Source organism: Odontesthes bonariensis, chromosome 24 (genome assembly GCF_027942865.1).
Source record: "Odontesthes bonariensis isolate fOdoBon6 chromosome 24, fOdoBon6.hap1, whole genome shotgun sequence".
Lineage (NCBI taxonomy): Eukaryota > Metazoa > Chordata > Actinopteri > Atheriniformes > Atherinopsidae > Odontesthes > Odontesthes bonariensis.
This window is the reverse complement of record NC_134529.1, coordinates 12040438-12059575: the sequence shown is the minus strand read 5'-3', so window position 1 is coordinate 12059575 and position 19138 is coordinate 12040438. Positions and strand designations below refer to the sequence as shown.

General features: G+C 38.4%; 2 protein-coding genes across 13 annotated transcripts in view; one reads left to right on the top strand and one right to left on the bottom strand.

Moving 5' to 3' along the window:
* otofa (otoferlin a) overlaps positions 1–4498 on the bottom strand; it is a 115098-nt gene extending 110600 nt beyond the window's left edge. For all 9 annotated transcript variants that reach the window (XM_075459662.1, XM_075459665.1, XM_075459666.1 and 6 more), the window contains exon 1: positions 4159–4498. In XM_075459662.1, coding sequence (XP_075315777.1) covers positions 4159–4240 — 82 coding nt within the window. In that variant the 5' untranslated portion in view covers positions 4241–4498. The remainder of the gene's footprint in view (positions 1–4158) is intronic.
* Positions 4499–8407: 3909 nt separating this feature from the next.
* Positions 8408–19138, top strand: part of fndc1 (fibronectin type III domain containing 1) — a 35897-nt gene continuing 25166 nt past the window's right edge. For 3 of the 4 annotated variants that reach the window (XM_075459382.1, XM_075459384.1, XM_075459381.1), the window contains exons 1-3: positions 8408–8587; positions 15754–15948; positions 17555–17623. In XM_075459382.1, coding sequence (XP_075315497.1) covers positions 8515–8587; positions 15754–15948; positions 17555–17623 — 337 coding nt within the window. In that variant the 5' untranslated portion in view covers positions 8408–8514. The remainder of the gene's footprint in view (positions 8588–15753; positions 15949–17554; positions 17624–19138) is intronic. The other variant, XM_075459383.1, reaches the window with a different exon arrangement.

Here is a 19138-nt window from a genome sequence, read left to right as displayed (position 1 = left end):
GGTTAGTCGTTTGTTTTTGTCAGAGTCCTGTTAATGTTTGGATTTCACAGTTTAAGTCTTGTTATCCGGCTCAGCCGTGCCTTTTGTTTAACCTGTGTTTGCAAATAAACCAAGTTTTTATTTTTACACCTTTGAGTCCATGTCCTACCAACCCACCCCATATTGACAGACACAGGCTAAATTCTATAGTGAGAAGAAGGATGATGGTGTAAGCCAAGCCTCGCTGAATCAAATCTTAAACAACTTACAGTATGATTTTCCCCTATTTCTAAAAATGGTCATCAAGTAATATCAGAGTTTAGACATTCATCTGTTCAGGTTAAAACAAATAACCTTTAATGAAGACAATATGGCCAAAGGGTACTACATCACAGTGTGAAAATATCATCCCAAAGATGTGGTATACCTTCATGATTTAAGGATGCCTTGTTGCCTCTGGGTCTGGATTAATCAGTGGGGAAATTGAAGGATTTTTGTTTCTTGGTCTGTTGATACAGCAGGTGAATGACCGTAAACATCAAAGTAAGTCTACAACAGTTTCTTATAAATTACAAAAGTAATCCTAAAAGGTTACTATAGCGAGTCCAGTGGTTTATTCATAACCGTATTAAATAAAGACACAACAGTGTTAAAAGTGTGTTGTTGGCTTAAGCATATATTGTTTGTCCATTCTATGGGATTCTATCAATTCTGAAGGTTTGCATACAAAAGAACAGCTCCCACCAGCCTCACATGCATGGGGATGGGGGTTGGGGGGCTGGTCTTCCTGGCAGACTTCTTCCTCTCCAGACAGGAAGTGTTTAGAGCTGAAAGCACTCAGGAAACTCAACTGACAAGTTGTAAGGAAAAGCCTGACACACACACTCTGAGCAGTGTTGTTTTTTTTCTTCATTTAGTGAAGGACTTAACTCAGTGTTGAGTTGTGAAAGGCATATAGAAGAGATGATCAGAATAAATAAAAATGAAAGTTGTTGAATCTTCCTCAGTTGAACAGATTTCATAATTTGTAACAAAATTGTGCTAGTATATTTCATATGCCATTAGCCCGTTTAAACTGTTTAATTGGAAAATTAAAATGTGTTGCAAAATATGCAGCAAATACTCAACAAAACAAAAGTGTCTAAAATCAAATTAATTACATGTTGTTTGCTTGGGACATTCGATGTACAATGGTTTTGATCCCCATTTCTTGCCTACATTTTCCATGGTTTCTGCTATATAACACACACATTTCACATTTAAACACGAAGAATAAGCCCCATGTTATGTACCACAAGTTTTACTAAAAACACTCTTGGCTAAAAAAAAAAAAAAAAAGACTGCAACCCCCTATTAAAAGGACACTTTTTTTTTCTTGAAGAAATCAACAAAGCAAAGCATAATAATGTGTGCACTAGAATATGTGCACTCCTCTAGAATAGAAAGTAATGGCAGTATGATGAAAGAAAGGGGAAATTACTGAGAGTGGCTTACAAACCCTTAAAGGGATTTTGGGAAACTGAATATCAAAAAGTGGCTGAAAAATTAGAGACTTGCTTATACTTAAATGAAACCTTCCCATGTATTTTAGGTTTCTACAATCAATGTTCATTTTTTTTAACGTTTTAAAGGATGATATGTATGACTGAAAATGATGCAACTAATTAGGTTAATTGACAATAAGTCAGTAACATGATTGGGTTTGAAAAGAGCATGTTGGAGAGGTCTTTCAGAAGTAAAGATGGGCAGAGGTTCAGCAATCTGCAAAAAACTGTGTCTACAAACTGAGGAGCAATTTCAGAATAATGTTCCTTAGTACCAAATTGTGAAAAACTTGAACCTCTACCATCTATTGTACATTATATCAGCAAAATATTAAGATAATCTGAATACATCTCTCTGGACACAGCTAAAAATAAATATAAAGATATAAGATATAAACAGGTTTTAGAGGAACATATGCTTCCATCCAGATGACATCTTTTTTAGGAAATTTCGTAGTAAAGGTGTATCGTGAAATACAAATTGCAGCAAAGATCCGAACTGGTGAGGAGTTAGAATCCTATATCAGACAAGAAAGGGCAACATTAGTCTCCCAAAAGTTTGTCTCCTCAGTTCCCAGATGTTTATGGACTATTAGTGAGAGCGGAGCGGATGCTACACAGTAGTTAACGTGGACCTGTTTTTTTTTTAGATGTTGCTACAATCAAATTCAAGATCAGCTAATGGTTTTCATGAAAATGAAAAAAAGTCTCACTTTCAACATTTGATATGTCTTCTATGTTATATTGTAGAATATTGGTTTATTAGATTTTCAGATCATTGCATTGTTTTTATATATCTATTAAATAGCGTGCCAACTTTTTGGAATTAGGGTTGTAGATGAAAGGGTCCAACACAAGCTTTTGACCCAGAATAATGGAACTGTGTTCCAGAAACTTGGTTTTGACTCAGACTAATGTGACTTTCTTGTTTCTTTGTTTGTTTCTCTGTACTCTTTACTGTTTGGGAAGATTTTGTCAGCTAAGCTAATTATGCTTCAGACCTCTAACCGTTTGAGGCAGATGTTTGCTCTCCCTCAGTCTGGTTCTGCTTAAGGTTTCTTCATTTTTAAAAGGGTGTTTTCCTCTCCACTATATCCTAGTGCATGCTCGGGATGGGGGAATAAATCAAAGAGAAGATTTGATGCAAATGTCTGTTTATTTAGCAAGACAACTTTTTATGAATTGGCATGAGTTGTATGAATTTGACTCCTTTGGATATAAATTTAATTGATTCAGTTGGAATATAATGAATTGGATTGAAATTGGTTATAATTGGATGGAATTTGACTATCTTTAGACTGCCTTGGAATAACTTGTATTGTGTTTTGGTGCTATATAGATTCAATTAAACGGGATCCAATTAAATCAACCTCTCTAATCCTCTATCTCTAAGTCCCCACAACTTAAATATTAGTATTCACGCATACACATTGCTTGAGGAATTTGAAATTTCAAACATATGAACTGAAGTTACCGTGCTGACAGTTGTACCATTGAGAAAAGAGCAGAGTATGTCATTTCTGTCCTAGGTGACATGGTTCATGTATTATCAAGACCCTGGTGAAATTGCTGCAGCACAGTGGGCACTGAAAGCCATCCTTTTCTCCAGTGTGTGACACACACCCACACGGAGCAGAAGACAGGATAAGAAGGGGGAGGTATTTCTTGTAAAAGCCGCCACAACTGTGATGCTGATTGAGGGATTTTATATCAGAGATCTGCTGCGATTGAACACCTGTCAGAGAGTACTGATCGCTGTCCAAGGTGCTGAAACATGCACACCTCCCTCTTCCTCTGTCTGTGTGTCTCACATTATATCACCCACACACACAAGCACAAAGAAGCATGAATGAATGCACTGAACATTTTCCAATGGTTTTTCTCACTGTATTTCCTCTAAGCTTTAGTGCTGGATGAAGACTATGATAATCCCGTTTATCATGTTTATGATACGAAAGGCCAAAAAGGCAGTGATTTGGTATTTACTCTGAAGATAGATGACAAAGAAGAAATCCTGAACCAACATCCTCTTCAGTAATCAATGCTACCCCGACTCAAAGCTGATTCTTACCCTTGTTGCTTTTCATAGTTAAAACTAAGCACAGAAAAACATGTGAAATTTACCGATGAGAAGGCAACAATCCAAAAATTTAAATTCAGGGGTGCTCAAATTGTAAGTTTTTTGTGTGGTTATATAACTAATATTCTATTATTTATATTTTAAGCTATGATATTACATAATTGTGCTGTATTGACAGCAGTTTAAATAGGGTCTGTATCTGTGGTGATGGGAATAATGTCCAGATATTTAAGACAATTTAAACGTAGAAAACATGGTAGAAAATGTGAAATAAAATGGATGGGCTTGTAGTTCAGTTGAATATGTGTCTTATTGTCCATTTCATTCTTACTGACTATACATTTGCTGCAACCGAATTTCCTTTCTCCTTCTCTTAACTAACGAATATTAGTCAAGTTTTCATGTATTGACAACTGAATTCTCAGGGTGAATCATGTTTTTGGCGACCACCGATCCAAAAGTGCCTCTCTTCAACTTTGATCAGGATACTCAATTTAGTTTCGAAATACACTGGTTTCAACATACGTTTAAATGTTTCGGGTAAAGATGTCCTACCTCTGAATGTAACTTTTGCGATCCTGTCACCTTTCCCCCGAAGGTGAGCCACCGTCTTCAGGTGAACCACTAAAGCCATCATTAGTCCACACGCAGCACAGGAGGAGTAATTGTACTCCACACAGATTCAACTTGAACCGGTTTGGTGCAATCACTGTTTTTTTTTTTTTTTTTTTAGGTGAGCCTCTGCTGGGGTCTGGATCCGCTGTACCCTAAAAACGCTTTCCTTGCGGGCAGCATGGATACCTGAAATGTTGTATCAACGAGAAAGAAAAACTGAATTAAATGTCAAGCTCCAGTTAACATCTACTCCTACTCCGCGCTCCGTGGCTGCCGGGTCTGTCGCTCATCCCAGAATTGGCACTTGGTTTTACTCTGCTCGTTGCGCAGGAAGGGTGGGGGGTGGGCTTCAGGATGGTGATGCTCTAATTGCAGAGGTTGAGTCCAGATTTGGAGGGAAAGCTATCTTGTTCTTTTCTTGTCTTGCAGCTAAATTAGGCTAAATGTTTTAGCACCGTTGTCTTACCCTTCCCAAAACCTTCTAGATTTAAAATCCTAAAAGAAAATAATCTCATTGTCTCTTTTGACAACGCTAAAATGCTATATCTTACAATGGCTCTAGTCTATTTATCGATTGTAGGATCAAACACTGGGTACAGTTGCCAAGCAACTAATTTTGCCCTTAGTAAGCCTATGGCTAAGTAAGTTTGGTAAATATCAGGGGTCAGATATGACCATTGCCCTTCTATGGCTAATGGGCAGTGGTCTGCTGAAGTGATATGAGATATTTCCATCAAGAAAAACAGGCTGAAATTAAGATGTTTGTTACAAGAAGAGGCCAGTAGGTTGGTAGATGCACCAAAGGATTTCAAAACTCCAAATTCACATACCTGCATGAACCCGAAGAATAGTTAACGGATTCACTTGAGGCTCCCAAGAAAAGTGAAAGACAAAGCTTCTCTCTGGGCATGAGGATTTGTGTTTTGATGTCTGGAAGTCACTGTCATAAAATATTTTGACATATTGGCCATGAATCTTAGATATCTTAGATAAAGTTCAGTTAGATAACAAGTAAAAACAGGAAGAAAAAAAAAAGAAAGAAAAGGCTGCGCATTTCATAAGAAATGCCACTATCTCTGGGAGTATCAAAGCTGCACTGATGGCATCAAGAGTCGCTGTGGCAGCACTGTGATCGTGGTATCTCTCAAAACTCCTGTAACTGGGGCAGCATTGTTTACAGAGACTAGAAATGCCACTCGGCAGGAAAAAGTGGGCAATGAATGATCAGCATTCCATTGTCACTCACAGCTGCAGTGCCCTTAAGATACATATCGTCTCCCTGGGCACTGCACCTGCTGGTGCATCTTGTTCTGGGAGGATGTTCATTGCCACTGGTGCATGCATGGTCAAATTGCTAGGTGCTCCCAGTGTTTGTTCATGACTTACAGACGGGTTAAATACAGAAGTCAATTTGGTATGTGTATAAATCATGCTAGAAAATAAAGGGCTCCTTTTCTTGTTCAACACAAGTAATATAGTGACACACTCCGGCTATAATCAAAGCCTAGTATATAGGTCTGAAAATATAATGGAAACTGACAGTCAGATCAGGATGAAAGAGTTCCATACAAGAATATATTGTGTGATAATGTGACATTTTGACAAAACTGTGAAAATATGTTTTGTAGTTCAGCCTTCCTGAGTTAATGTTAGATAATGAAATATGGAAACAAGCTTATCAACATGAACAAGCTTTTCCCCCTGTCTTGATGTTTCTGTTTTCCAAAAATCCCTATTTTAGGCACAGTCAACGAGCTAATTAATGTTTTAGCCCCTCCGTCCTACAAGAGACTCAGGGAGAAAACAAAGGCAACAGCAGACTGAAAGAGCTGCTTCACTGCTACATCATCTCTGCAGAGGAGAGCTGCAGACACTCTAAGCAGAACCACCACCAAACAAAGCAGCCCTTTTTTTCATATAACTAAAAGACACTTGTTTCTAAACAGTGTTAGATGTTGACCAATCATTTTCCTGACAGCACAATGCAGGGTTTGCACAAACAAACAAGCCAAAAACCTAAAAGAAAAATGGTGAAAGAACTGGAGCACACATGCCGCTTAAACACTGATTCACATAAATCCTTTGGGACAGTGACTATCTCCTCATACAGTAATGGTTGATTTCATCATCATCTTGCCACTTCACTTTGAGCTATCAGCAGGACCTGTCCTAAACAACCTCAGGCATGTTTATAACAAGACAGAGCACCTTGTAACTCTGTATACCGAGCTGACCAACCCTTTTGCTCTGTCTGTCTTTCAGTTGGGGTGTGTGTGTGTGTGTGTGTGTGTGTATGTGTGTGTGAATCTGAGACAGAGAGGGAGCTTTTGCTGGCTTGCAGGGAGACTGGGAAACAACCATCTGCTTCAATGAGAGGATTTGGTTTAAAAATGCATAATATTTTTGTGCTGACACATGCATTATTTCTATGAACTGCACCAACGTGCGTGTGCATATGTGTACTTCTGGACACTGGTGCTGGGCAAAATTCAACATCCTAATGAGGTTAAAGTTTAAGCTTTGTCTGGGTCTGTGCAACAGTAAAGCAAAGGTAACTACAATACATGTACCATAACTCTTTTTAACTCGGTGTACAGATGACATTTTTTCTCATTATGTATCATTGTAGCTGTTGAGCTGCAAAATAAAACGGAGACTGAAAACGTTTGGACGTTCAGGGCCGTATAGCTTATGCACCATCCACAGTATGACTGTCAGATCTGCACAAGAATTTCAGTACCACTGGACATATGTACCTGAGCAAATGACTCCTAGAGTCAGGCAAAAACTGAAATTGATCTCATTACGAGCCAGCAGGAAGATCATGTTAGGATTACATTTATCATGTTGGATTTTGTGCCATTGTTCCCTTCATTTTAACCCTTAATAACCTACTTTTTTCAGACTATGACATCAGACTCATTCATTAGTTGCCATGAAGTCATGAATGGAACTGTTATCCAGTAAAGACTTTCACCAACAGAGGGAGATGTTGTATAGGAGTAAAACCACCTACAAACCAGGGAAGTATAGTTGTTTCAGTATATCTTTGGGTACTCATATGGATGATTGCAAAATATTTTCATAATACTCTTCAAACTATGAAAACACTTAGTTTATTGGGTGCACATCTGTCAGATCAGTGCGGGTCTTGTGGGAGATCTGACGTTACAACAAAAATGTCTAATGGTTCTGCAGCAAAACCCAGAAGATGTTTAAGAAATCTTAAAAGCTCTCACATGAAAAACTGCCAGACTGAGGAAGTAAACTATTTGACTTCAGTGTTAAAGATACTTTTCAAAAAGACAGCAACGGTCTATTTTGAATCCATGGATCGTGATAAATGCCATCCATGTAGTGCCATGAACATAAATGTAGCCTGCAATATCACGCAAAAATAAACAGATGATATTCAGGGTCACAGACTATATGGCAAACTTTTACAAAGCACCATGATTTCACAATATTAGTATATCCAACACGTAATTTTTGCTCAGTCTATCAAAAACACCCGTTTGGATTATACAGTAAAAGCATGGCTTTCTAGCTCCATCTTGTGGTGAACTGGATTTTTCCTTGGTCCCCTGCTCGTTTGCTTCACATGTGGTCAGTGATGGTGTCATGGAAAGGTTTTATGGAGTTGACCGTTACCGCTGGAGTGGGACTGGAAGGAACAGGCAGGGCAGGTGAGACCCCAGCAATTTACCTGCCGTAAAAATACCATTTAGATGGTGGTAAGAAGGTCATATACAAATTAAAGCTTTGCAATTACACACTATTAAGGCTATCAACAAAGAAGGTAAACGGGGTTTGTGTTTAAGAAGCAAAGACAGAGCACATCCTCTGTTCAACTTGGCAGTTCTGGTACTGATCACTGGAAGTTTTCCCCCACTTTACCTGCTGCGCACTGGCGCTTCTGAGTGAAAATAGGTCACTGAGTTGTTCAGTTATCATTTAAAATGAATCAACGACACCTCGCAGCACCTGCAAGCAGCAAGCAGAGCTGAGAAATAGTAAACGTCCTAACTGATCAATTTTTACAAGTATTTGAAATTTAACAAACATTTGAAATAGTCTGTTTTTGTTTCTGTGAAATGCAGCGAGTTACTTCGTCAACTCATAATTGACTTGGGAAGTTTATGGATTTATCAACATATTTTTCGTTGCTGATAGATAAAGTGCTGTACAGAACTAACAGCAGGATCCCCATCGGCAGAGGGGAGGAGGGCTGGTGCGTCCCAGCCCTCTGTATCCAGCTGTTGAGCCGCTCCACAGCAGTAGTGCGCCACATTCACGATGGCTTTAGCCGCAAGCAGGACGCTCTTGGCGCTATTCGTTACGTTCTGCGCTCCTGGAGGAGGATGGGCAGGTAAACGTGATATTTGCCTTTTATTCAGCAGGTGCAGGTTTTGCACTCAAGAGATTGCCAGTCTAGTTGCAGTTTGCTGTGATTATTTAAATAATTTGCGTCTTGTGTGTTGCTGCAGTCTGTGCATTTATAATACATTTTAATGAATTCTAAGTTTGCTAGTTTTGCTACTGCAAATATCATTTCTGTTGTTTGGAAACGTTTTTGGTTTTTTTTTCGTGTGTGCATATCAATCTCTATCAAACTATTCCCATCTGCTGCACGCAGTTGAAATAGAGCAACTGCAGATGTTTAGATTTCATTGGCTTATTTGCTATTTAAAGGAGTGTGAAGTTGACTTCATTAGCAGGTGTGAAAGAGTTTGTTTAAATGAGAGCAGCTGTAGAAAATAAGGACTTTGACAGTATTTTCAAAGTATTCTCAACCTTGTTGCTTTATGGGGGAAAATCTGATGCAGGACTGAGCAGTTCTTACTTCATTCACATCTTGGAGTAACTGCATGGCCACCGTGGTGAGGAGATCATGACAAATGTCAGCCCTCATAATGAAATACTGTGAAAATGGAAAAAGCTTCCTCTGGGTGGTTTTATTCCAGATTAGTGACTAGTCTGGCTGAAAGTGTTGATAAATGATCTCCCTGTGAAATTTAGGAAGAGGAAGACGCTTTTCTCTGCCACACTTTTTGGTCTGTCAACTTTCACATCACCCATGGCCCATTCATCAGGAATGGGCGGAATGTGCTTTACAGCAAAACTGAGCCAAAAGATTTGAACTCACACGATAGTTTTGGAGGTGCTCAGACAGGCAGGATTTTAACAGAGGACACTCCATTTTAGCATAGTGATTTATCGTGTTAAGCCTATCTTTTGACAAACAGGCTGCAAACTACATCAGCACATATGTTTTAATGTTTCTGAAGTGCTGTTTGTAAAATCCATTTTCAGTGAAATAATCCCACATTCTCTAGACAGAGAAAATAGCCAAAGAAAAAAAAGAGAGGAAAAAAAGCCATAAAGATTGAGGAGTCTCGGAGAGAAGGAGGCAAATCCCCTGGCTGAGTTAAAAAGGCCATAGCCAGACTCCCTTTTCTCCCCTTCTCCTCATGTATTATGTCAGCCAATCTGTAAGTTCATATTCCTCCGTCTCAACTGTACTTAGAGATGAGATCACTGCTTTAACTGAATATAGACAGCTGCTGTTTGTTGTGGTCTTTGTCTGGTGCTATTTTCTTTTCCTTTGTCAAGGAAGCCTCCTCAGAGTACTAATGCACTTTTTCTGCAACTCTGCTGCCATACATTCACACCTGGAAGCGACTTAGTGCAATCACAGTTCACCCCCGCTGACCAGTGAACAGCGTATTGAAGCAGTTTAGATTTAAATGCCTTTCTCTTGGGCTTTTTTTGAGAGCAGCTGTTAACTGAGAGGGGAGTGTAGCGCTTTGTCCATGCACATGTCATCAGCTTGTCACACTAAAATTCTCCACAACAGTAGATGAAGCAGGACAAATGGGAATATCTGGACACATTGGTGGAAGCTCTGCAAATAGTGAATAGAAACAGTCTACTTGGAAATTAAATTATGTCAACCTTTTCATGCAGCCGCAGTCTATCAGCTTGTGGAAAGTGTGTTGGGAGTTAGTTAGACAGGGAGTGAGGGGAAAGAGGGAATCATGTCCTTGCAGGCCAGTGGAATTGAATTTCTCTACTCCAATTAATGTGTCAAGATTCCACAGGTAAAACGATTAAAGCTTTAAGACTGAAGAATATCATGACTTCGGATTGTTTGCCTTGGGAAAACAGAGTTATTGTCATGTTTTCTGCACCTACATATGTTTATATTTCTAATAATTTCCACAGTGTTAGGTATGTCTAATCACTGGCATACTTTGACCCTGTAACCCCGCCCACTTGTAGCTTGGCTGCTTGTCAAAACTGCCAGCAATGGCATGAGTGTCTTTGGTTAAGATGTCATCTCTGGGCACCATTCCAGTTGTTCAAACAAGCTCCACCTGGATTACCAACACACCTGTCACAGCAAAGGTGTGAGCCGTCATCAGTGGCTGGACATTAGAGACATTTATGCTGGACATTTATGAAAGTGTTCTGGTGAAAGCAAACAACAACCAAAATGAAAAATCTTGAAATCTTGAAAAATGACTTTATTTATTCTGGCTGGCCAAAATAATGCATTCATGTAACCCTCCAAAGTTAAACGGTTACTCATTTCAGATTGTTGCTTTGAATGAAGAAAACTCTCAGTGACAATTCCATGTTAAATAAGGCTGAAGTCTGAAAAATGATCTGAGAGCTTTGAGTCAGCCAGTTTGCTGACTGGTCAGTGGGCAGTGACAGTCTTGGGCCGTAATCATGGTCTGGTGTGTTGTTTTTAAGACTAATTTGATTACTACAAGAACTGAGAGCTGAATTTAAACAACCTGAGGTGCTAAAAGGAATTCTGTTGCACCTGGTAAGTGTGAAACATACTTCAGACTAATCTACTGTATGTTCACAGAGGAAGCTCAAATTCTTTTAAATCATATAAGACCATTTCTATTTCTGTTGACTGAATGACAAAAATAATCTGATCTTTTGGACTAAAAATGTGGATTTTGGAGAAAAAAAATGGTACTAATATGAAGATGTGGAGATGAGACAACTGAATCTGCAAAAAGGTTTATACTCCATGGGAACTTTGGTGACACAAAAAAAATATGGGTAATAGATTAAAATATATATCAAAAGATGCATGTAAGTATTTTTCATGAAAACTGAAATATCCAGTGTTATAAAGACAGCGAATTGGTTAGAAATTCATGGAGTTATAATCTATTTTTGGCAATAATTATTTTGTGAACATATCTGTACCCTCCCAAGACCTACATGCACTGAGAAAAACAGCTGTTCCTTGTTAATTGTGAAAACTGAGCAAACAAAATGCATTCTTGTTAGAATTATGCATATATGCCACTGAGAGGTAGAAGTGAAGAGAACTGTGTGATGCATCATTAGTTGTACCATAGCATTGGCTAAATACTTTTACCAGAGCTCAGTTTTTTATGAGAATGAGAGCTATTCAAAGCTGGTTTTTAAAAACTTATAAAACTATATAGCTACAGGTAAAGATGTATTAGCATGGATAATCTGTATTATTACCAGGTGAAGGAGGCCAGGACACACCTGAATCCCCCAGGGCTTTTCAATCTATTAACGCCGAGTATATATACAAAGATATGATTGTGTGGATACAGCCAAGTCTCTAAATTTATCTGTTAAGTAAACACTTGTCCAAAGTGTTGTCCTGTTTTTGTGCAAAACTGAGTTTAATCATTTACTAGTTGCAGTTTCATGATTAAACTGCCAAACTATTCTTTTAAAAGTTACAATAATAGAATGAATGCTCAGTTTGAGTGAGAAGACGACTTATTTGCCATTTTGCCCCAAAAAATTCATGTGAATGGATTTTTGTTGTGGTGCTCAATTATGATTTAAAATGACATCAAACAGCAGCTTCCCAGGAGCAATGTTCCATTTATGTGGATAATACACAGAACATGCTGTCAACAGAAAACAGTTTCAGTGAAAACAGCATGTTCTGTTGATCGTCCACAGTCACTGAGAAACGCTTCTGGAGAAACATGTTGGTGTTAATCTTATATATATATATATATATATATATATATATATGTTTATATATATATATATATATATATATATATATGTATATATTTATATATATATATATATATATATATATATATATATATATATATATGTATATATTTATATATATATATATATATATATATATATATATATGTATATATATATATATATATATATATATATATATATATATATGTATATATTTTTATATATATATATATATATATATATATATGTATATATATGTATATATATGTATATATATATGTGTGTGTGTGTGTGTGTACTTATATGTTTTAACTGTGTGTGTACTTATATGTTTTACAACAAGAAGCTAGAACGTCTCTACTATCATTAAATAGAGAAATTACGCAGAAAAATGGGAACTTTTGCTCTTTGACTGATAACAACTCTTAATTAGTCTCCAATCTAACAGCTGCAGCTTTATATAGGTTTGATCATCTCACTCAAAAAGATCCCACTGTGGGCAGTCATTTAAAGAGACACACACACACAGATTCACTAGACACCCTGATTACTCATGGAAGTTTGTGGAAGAAGACAGTTATTAGGGGTTTAGTGGCAAACTCTTCAGGAGTGAAAGAAAGGTCAGTGTATGTAATTTTGTGGCGAGGTGAGAGGGTTCTCTCATAAAAATGGAGAGCACTGCAGGTGCATGATCACAAGTATTTTCTGGAACAGTTTTACAGCCGTCATTTGACCTCGGGGCTTACCTGCTTCATGTATCAAAGTGTGCATGCACATACATGTATTTGTATTTGTGTGCCTATCTGTCTTTGGGTCTTCGGGCATGCATGTGTATTGCATCATCCTGTATTTATGTAGCCTATACTCTTACTTTTATCAAAGAGAAAAAAAAGTGACAGTGACATAATTAGCCTCAGGCCCTGCCCGCATTCTTCACATACTTACTATTTTACACTGTCTAATCCAATCATTCTCTATTTGTCTTTCCATCTCACATTCACAAACACGGCACAAAAAAAAAATGATATTGTGGCTCTGCTCTCCTTTCGCAACACCCTGAAATGGAGCCCCCCCCCCCCCCCCCTCTGTAGGATTATGTAGTTACAACCACTCAAATGCATAATTGCTTGTCAGACTGTCAATTTCCCGGATGGCAAATTTGAATTTGCTGTACTTTATGGAGTTGATTTAATCAGATATATCTGGTGTTCCCTTGGTTTACAAATTTCCAAAGGGACCAAAACACAGAATGATGTCTGTACAGAAGAGGGGATCCTTTCCTGTGCAATAACACCACCTTATTAAGAAATAGTTGCAAGTGATTGCAAGTGTATCCAGATGTGTGTTTAGTGGGGTCTGCCTCAGACAGCCAATGAAACTAACTCCACTGAAAGCCTGCATTAATGAGGAAGATATTTGGAGGCTGCGTTTTATTTGTTAACCAGAACAATACACTTAAACTCCTTTATGCACCGATGCAAAATGTCAGGCACTGTAGATTAGAGTGATAATATCTAGTCAGCAGACACAATGATGAGACAATCCTTCAGCACATGATAAAACTCTAAGGAGCTGTGACCATGTGTTAACTGGAGCTCAGGAGGACCCGGGTGGTTGTTATTACTAGATGTGAGAGTAAAGATCCAACTGGGAGCACACCTGCAGACAGGGAGAAATGAAAAGTGACTTTGTGAGAATGCTAAACCAAAAGCGCTACTTGTAAACCTTTGCCAATCAAAAACAGGCTGACAACACAGACATTTATGACCTGTTCATATAGCTAATGTTCGAAAACTATTTGATCTCCATATTTAAAGTTGACATTCTTTTTTATTATCAGTGGAATATTTGAGAGGACAATATCACTCTACTGCTTTGGCTCATTTTCACTGCTCTCATCAGTGTAGTTTCCAGCAGCAGGAACAGGCAGCTGATTTCACTCTAAAAGCTCAATGTATCCCACCTGCGCTGGATCAAACGACAGACAGATGAAGTCAGCAGCTTGCTTGTCTACATAGTGGAAAATTTAAAGCTAGAGTTTCCCTAAAGACCTAGTGGAAACCAGACCAGCCAAAGAATATTCATCAGATAGACTAAAACATTGCTTCAAGTACAAATGTATAGGTTTGTTGTGTACATAGGAAACAGTTTGCTATCACATTGCCATACATACTTAGACAAGATGATAATTTGCAATGCTATCCAGAAGATAATTTCCGTGTAGATTTAGCAGTAAGGATAATTTATATTGCTCTGCCGAGCTGGAGAAGAGCGGTGGAGAGCCTCTGTGTTCAGAAACATTTCCCAACAACCATCAAGCTGAATTTCATAAAGCTTTTCTGGAACTCAGGCAAAAGAAAGAACCATGAGGTGTATAAGGGATGGTCGCCTTCAAACAGCCGATGTGTATCAGAATTACAGATTGATGCATCAAATCTGGAGAGATCTTCAAAGCCCCAAAGTCCACTGCAATCTCTCCCGCACTGTGGGTGCTTCTCCCCTTATGTAGGATTAAATCTTCCCATATTTGTTAACCCTGTAGATGCAGCGCGTCCCCGTAACCGGGCACACAGTCGGAATATAATGTATTTATGTATGTAGTAAGCCTGTCTCGGACGCACTTAACTGAGGAATAAGTTATTCTCCAAATGTCTATGTTTGATTATTGCTCATCTCCTATCTGGACACGCTGAATCTGACGCCCTTCCGAACCTCGATTAAGTATCAGACACTACAACCAGTTAAAGTGTTTTGTGTGGTCTTGACAGAGGACTATCTGATTTTTTTTTTTTTGAAGGGCAAGGCACATACCGCTGCCTCAGTTCTGAATTGTTCACTTGTGAAATACCATTCATGGTTAAGACATTATTGTTGAATTTTGAATAAAATTTGTCGATATTATGAGAGCAGTGAGCGTGTACCTTACCATCTTTTTGTCCAGATAGAACTCACAAGGCTCATTATGATTAAATAGAGCCAACCATTGAAATACATTTATAGTAATCATTTGTATTAAAGAGAGCTGAAGTGTAAGTTTGAGGAAAATCTTGTGAATGTTTCATAATTCCAAAGGGTGTCACATTATTTTTAAGCATCCATGTAAGCTCACAGGCATGTAAACATATTTTTAAGCATGACAAATCAAATCAGCTTTTGTGAAAATTTCAAGTGCTTATTCATTGTTTCCCATATATTCAGTCCTCTCTGGGGTCCTTAGGCAGATATTTCTTTCACTCGAGCTGTATTCCCATTTCATGTGAGTGCAAAGTGCAATTTACTGTCCATAAAGGATTGCTTATTGTCCTTCGCCTTTAGCATTCTGCCAACTCCTCATCTATTTATTTAACTGTCAGATTTGTTTGCATTTTTCATGTAAGCTAAATATCCTTTAAGGCAGCCAGAATAAGTAAGACCAGTAGGTATTCAATTTTTTCGTACAGGGGGGCAATACAAAATTAATACTGTTTAGGTAAACGTTATACAGCCAAAGTTATTCTGACATCATTTGTTTTGCAGCTGAGAAACCCCTGCGGCCACAAAATGGGAAACAGACAACTGTGGACAAGATCTTAAGGGACAGCTGGGAGCCTTCTATCCATCTGGATGGAAGGCCAGTGGACCGCTTCATCATCAGCTCCAACAAGCCCGCCAGGTCTAACCGCTTCACTAAAGTGAACAAGGAGAGTCGCTCTCATCTGCTGGAGGAAGTAGGTAAGGCAGAAACTGAGAAAGAGTCCAAATGAGATGATGAGAGCTGGATGCGAATGAGAGAAATAAAGATCAGGTTGTTGTGTTTTTCTGACCATGCTTCAGTGACACTAGCGAACCAAATGGGAACAAACATGAAGGCAAGTAAAAGAAAAAAAAGTGATTTCAGAGAGGTAATTCGGTGCAAGGAAAATAAGGTTTGGCGAGAACTACGGAGTGAGCATTCAAATCTCAGAGTTCTGCAGTTTCTCAAGACAAGTGCCAAGAGTGACGGATGATGAGTAAAGCTGTGTTCAAAGTGGAAACAAGGGGGATGGGAAGGAGGTAAACACATATGAATGCATTTGTGAATAATTTATTATTGGATTAGTTCATAATTGGATGTACTGTCATCCAAGTAAGCCAGAAAGAAAGAGAAGGGTGGCGTGCATGACCAGCAGTCATCAGCTAAGCAGACAGAGGATCCTTTAGGCTTTAGAGGACTTTATATTTAGGTATTTCTAGCTTTTAGTGGCTAGTAATTCAGAATCTTGTCTTGTAAAGCATAATTTGGATTATTATGTCAGCGTACAGATATAGCCTGGATTGTTGAGACAGTCTAGCCTGCTTTTGTCATTATTCCATTTTCCTCTGTCCTCTACATTTTAGAGCCAAGCTTCATCAGCGAATAAAAGTCTACAGCCAGCCGTTTTCTAAACCCAGCCCTGCTCCTATAACCCAGTCCTGTGTTGTGGTCACTTGTTGGGAGTGTGTGTGTGGTAGTGGTTGAAGCTGGGTTGGTGCAGAGAGATGAAGTCATGCATTGTTATGTATTGTGTTTTGGTGGGTCAAAATCTACTGTATAGATACTTTTAGCTTTGTATGTGCTGCCCAGTGCACGTCACGGCAGCCCTTGTGGTCTCTCCAGCTCCGGTGAGGTTTGCCATAAATCTCTAGCAACTGAGTTGAGTCTCAGTGTGGCCTTTCCAGAAATTCCTCACAGTTTGTGTGTTGTTCCCCCAGCAGCATGAGAGTTGCATCAGACATCATAAATAACACCGCGTACTTTGTCTCCAAATCATTAATGTGTCTGGCCAGCTGCCGTTGGAGCAGCACAGACAAAGTGTTGACCTATCATGAACAAGAGGGAGAGAAATGGAGAGTAATGACAAGTGGAGATTAGGAATGGAATCACGCTTTTCTCACTAATATCAGTGTCACGGATTGTCGGCGTAGCAACGAGGTGAGAAGAGAGGACCCGAATGCAGATCCAGATTGCAAATGAAAACTTGATTTATTAAAAAAAAAAAACTGTAACAAAAGCCGGAATACCAAACAACAAAACTGATCAAATAAAAACTGAATAACAAACAGACCTGACTGGACACGAAGAACAAGAACTTGAACAGACCGAATACACATGAGGTGTGACGATGAGGATCTGACAAATGCTGAAGACAAACCAGGGGACTAATTACTGTGCAGGGTGATGATTATACATTATATAATCATATAATGTAATGTCCTATAATATAAAACATCATAGGACATTCATTTAAAAGATTTACTTCTTGTAGCAGTCAACATAATAGACATCCTGATTTTGGTTTTTTGTTTGTTTGATTTTTAGACCCTGACTGGGTTAACCTGGATGGCTTTGCTGTGTTGGGCAATGCACCTGTCAGCAACTCGTCAACAGGTAAAACTGACCTCAACATTTATTATCAACTTTACATGCAAGGAGTGCATCTCATTCAATGGCCAAATGTGTATTACTTATGTGAAATAATGTGGTTAAGTCCTTTAAAAGCAGTGAAATCATAGCTGTGAAGGAGCCTTCAATTTCACTGTGAGGCATCTTTCATTCTCCCCTTTGTTCTGTTTCTATGGGATCGGTAGAGAAAAATCCTCTCGATCTGTGACATAAGTTCCCATCTATTCAGACAGGCATGTTTTTCTTGCGCAAAATCCAATTTTTAAATATGTGTAAGAGTATATGCCAGATTAATTGCCACATATATACCTGCCAGTGATCTCAATAGAATGTGAAATGATGGCAAAATTTGATGCAGACAAATCGGTTGCTTACATTTGTCAAAGTCCAGAAGAAATGCTCCTTGATCCTGTCACCATTACGCAGTTTTTGGAGCATGATATTAATGTGAATGATTATGCCCATTCATGAGCACCTTTATGGTGATTCTCAGGAAAAACAAGAGCTCTTGTAGAATAGAATGTCATGTAGAGAACTGCAGACCCCTCACATCAAAGTTGGGTTGATTGCTTGACAATAAACCAGATGGAACTTTTAGACAATACATAATTGTCACACATTGTGTAAGGGGAAAGTTGTTTCCAAGCCAGACAAATGTCCTCCTCTTGGTTAGAGGAATGGAAACAGGCAAGGTCACCCTGACAACAAATTCCTCTTGACATTTTAGTCATTAATTGCACCACAGAGTCAATGTTTTAAGTGTGCAGTCATTAATTGATTGATAAAGTTATCGGTAATGACCATTTTGACAGTCTAATGATATTAATTTTTATGCAGCAAAAAGCATTACATTACTGTTACCTAATTCTAAGAAGTGCAAATGTTTGTTTCATATCACTGTAAATTGAAAGACTTTGGAACAACCTAAAAGCACTTTGAAGATATCGTTCTTTGGTATTAATTAGAGATGAACATTTTTCATTATCTGAAAATACATGAGCATGAGGCACTCAGGGTTAAAAAAAAAAAAAAAGTAATTTTTGAGTATTCAATTTGAGTATGCCCTGTAAATGCTAACTTGAACGGATTTGTTTTTATTCTGTTTCTGTGGACAGTTATGTCCCTCCAAACCCTATTTTCTTGGCATCATAGTAGGGTACATGGAGAAACCCCAGTCAAATTCCTGACTGAAAATACGAGGACCAGCAGTTGAGCCCCAGAGCCTTTTTGTTTTCAGGCAGAAGTGCTAACCACAAACCACCATACTGCTCTTAGTCTCGGTTTTGTTTTGTTTGAGGCAGAGCTGCTGTGGAAACACGGCTAATCATATTTGTTCAGTTTCACTTTAGTAAGTAGAACCAGATAACCACTATGATTCTGGCAAAGTAATGTTAGACTGAATGTGAAAATCAAGGAGAAAACGAAGCTGTAGGAAATTATATAAATTATTAGCCCACTTAGTACTAGTACTAGGTGGGCTCAGTATGATTAAGTACCAAT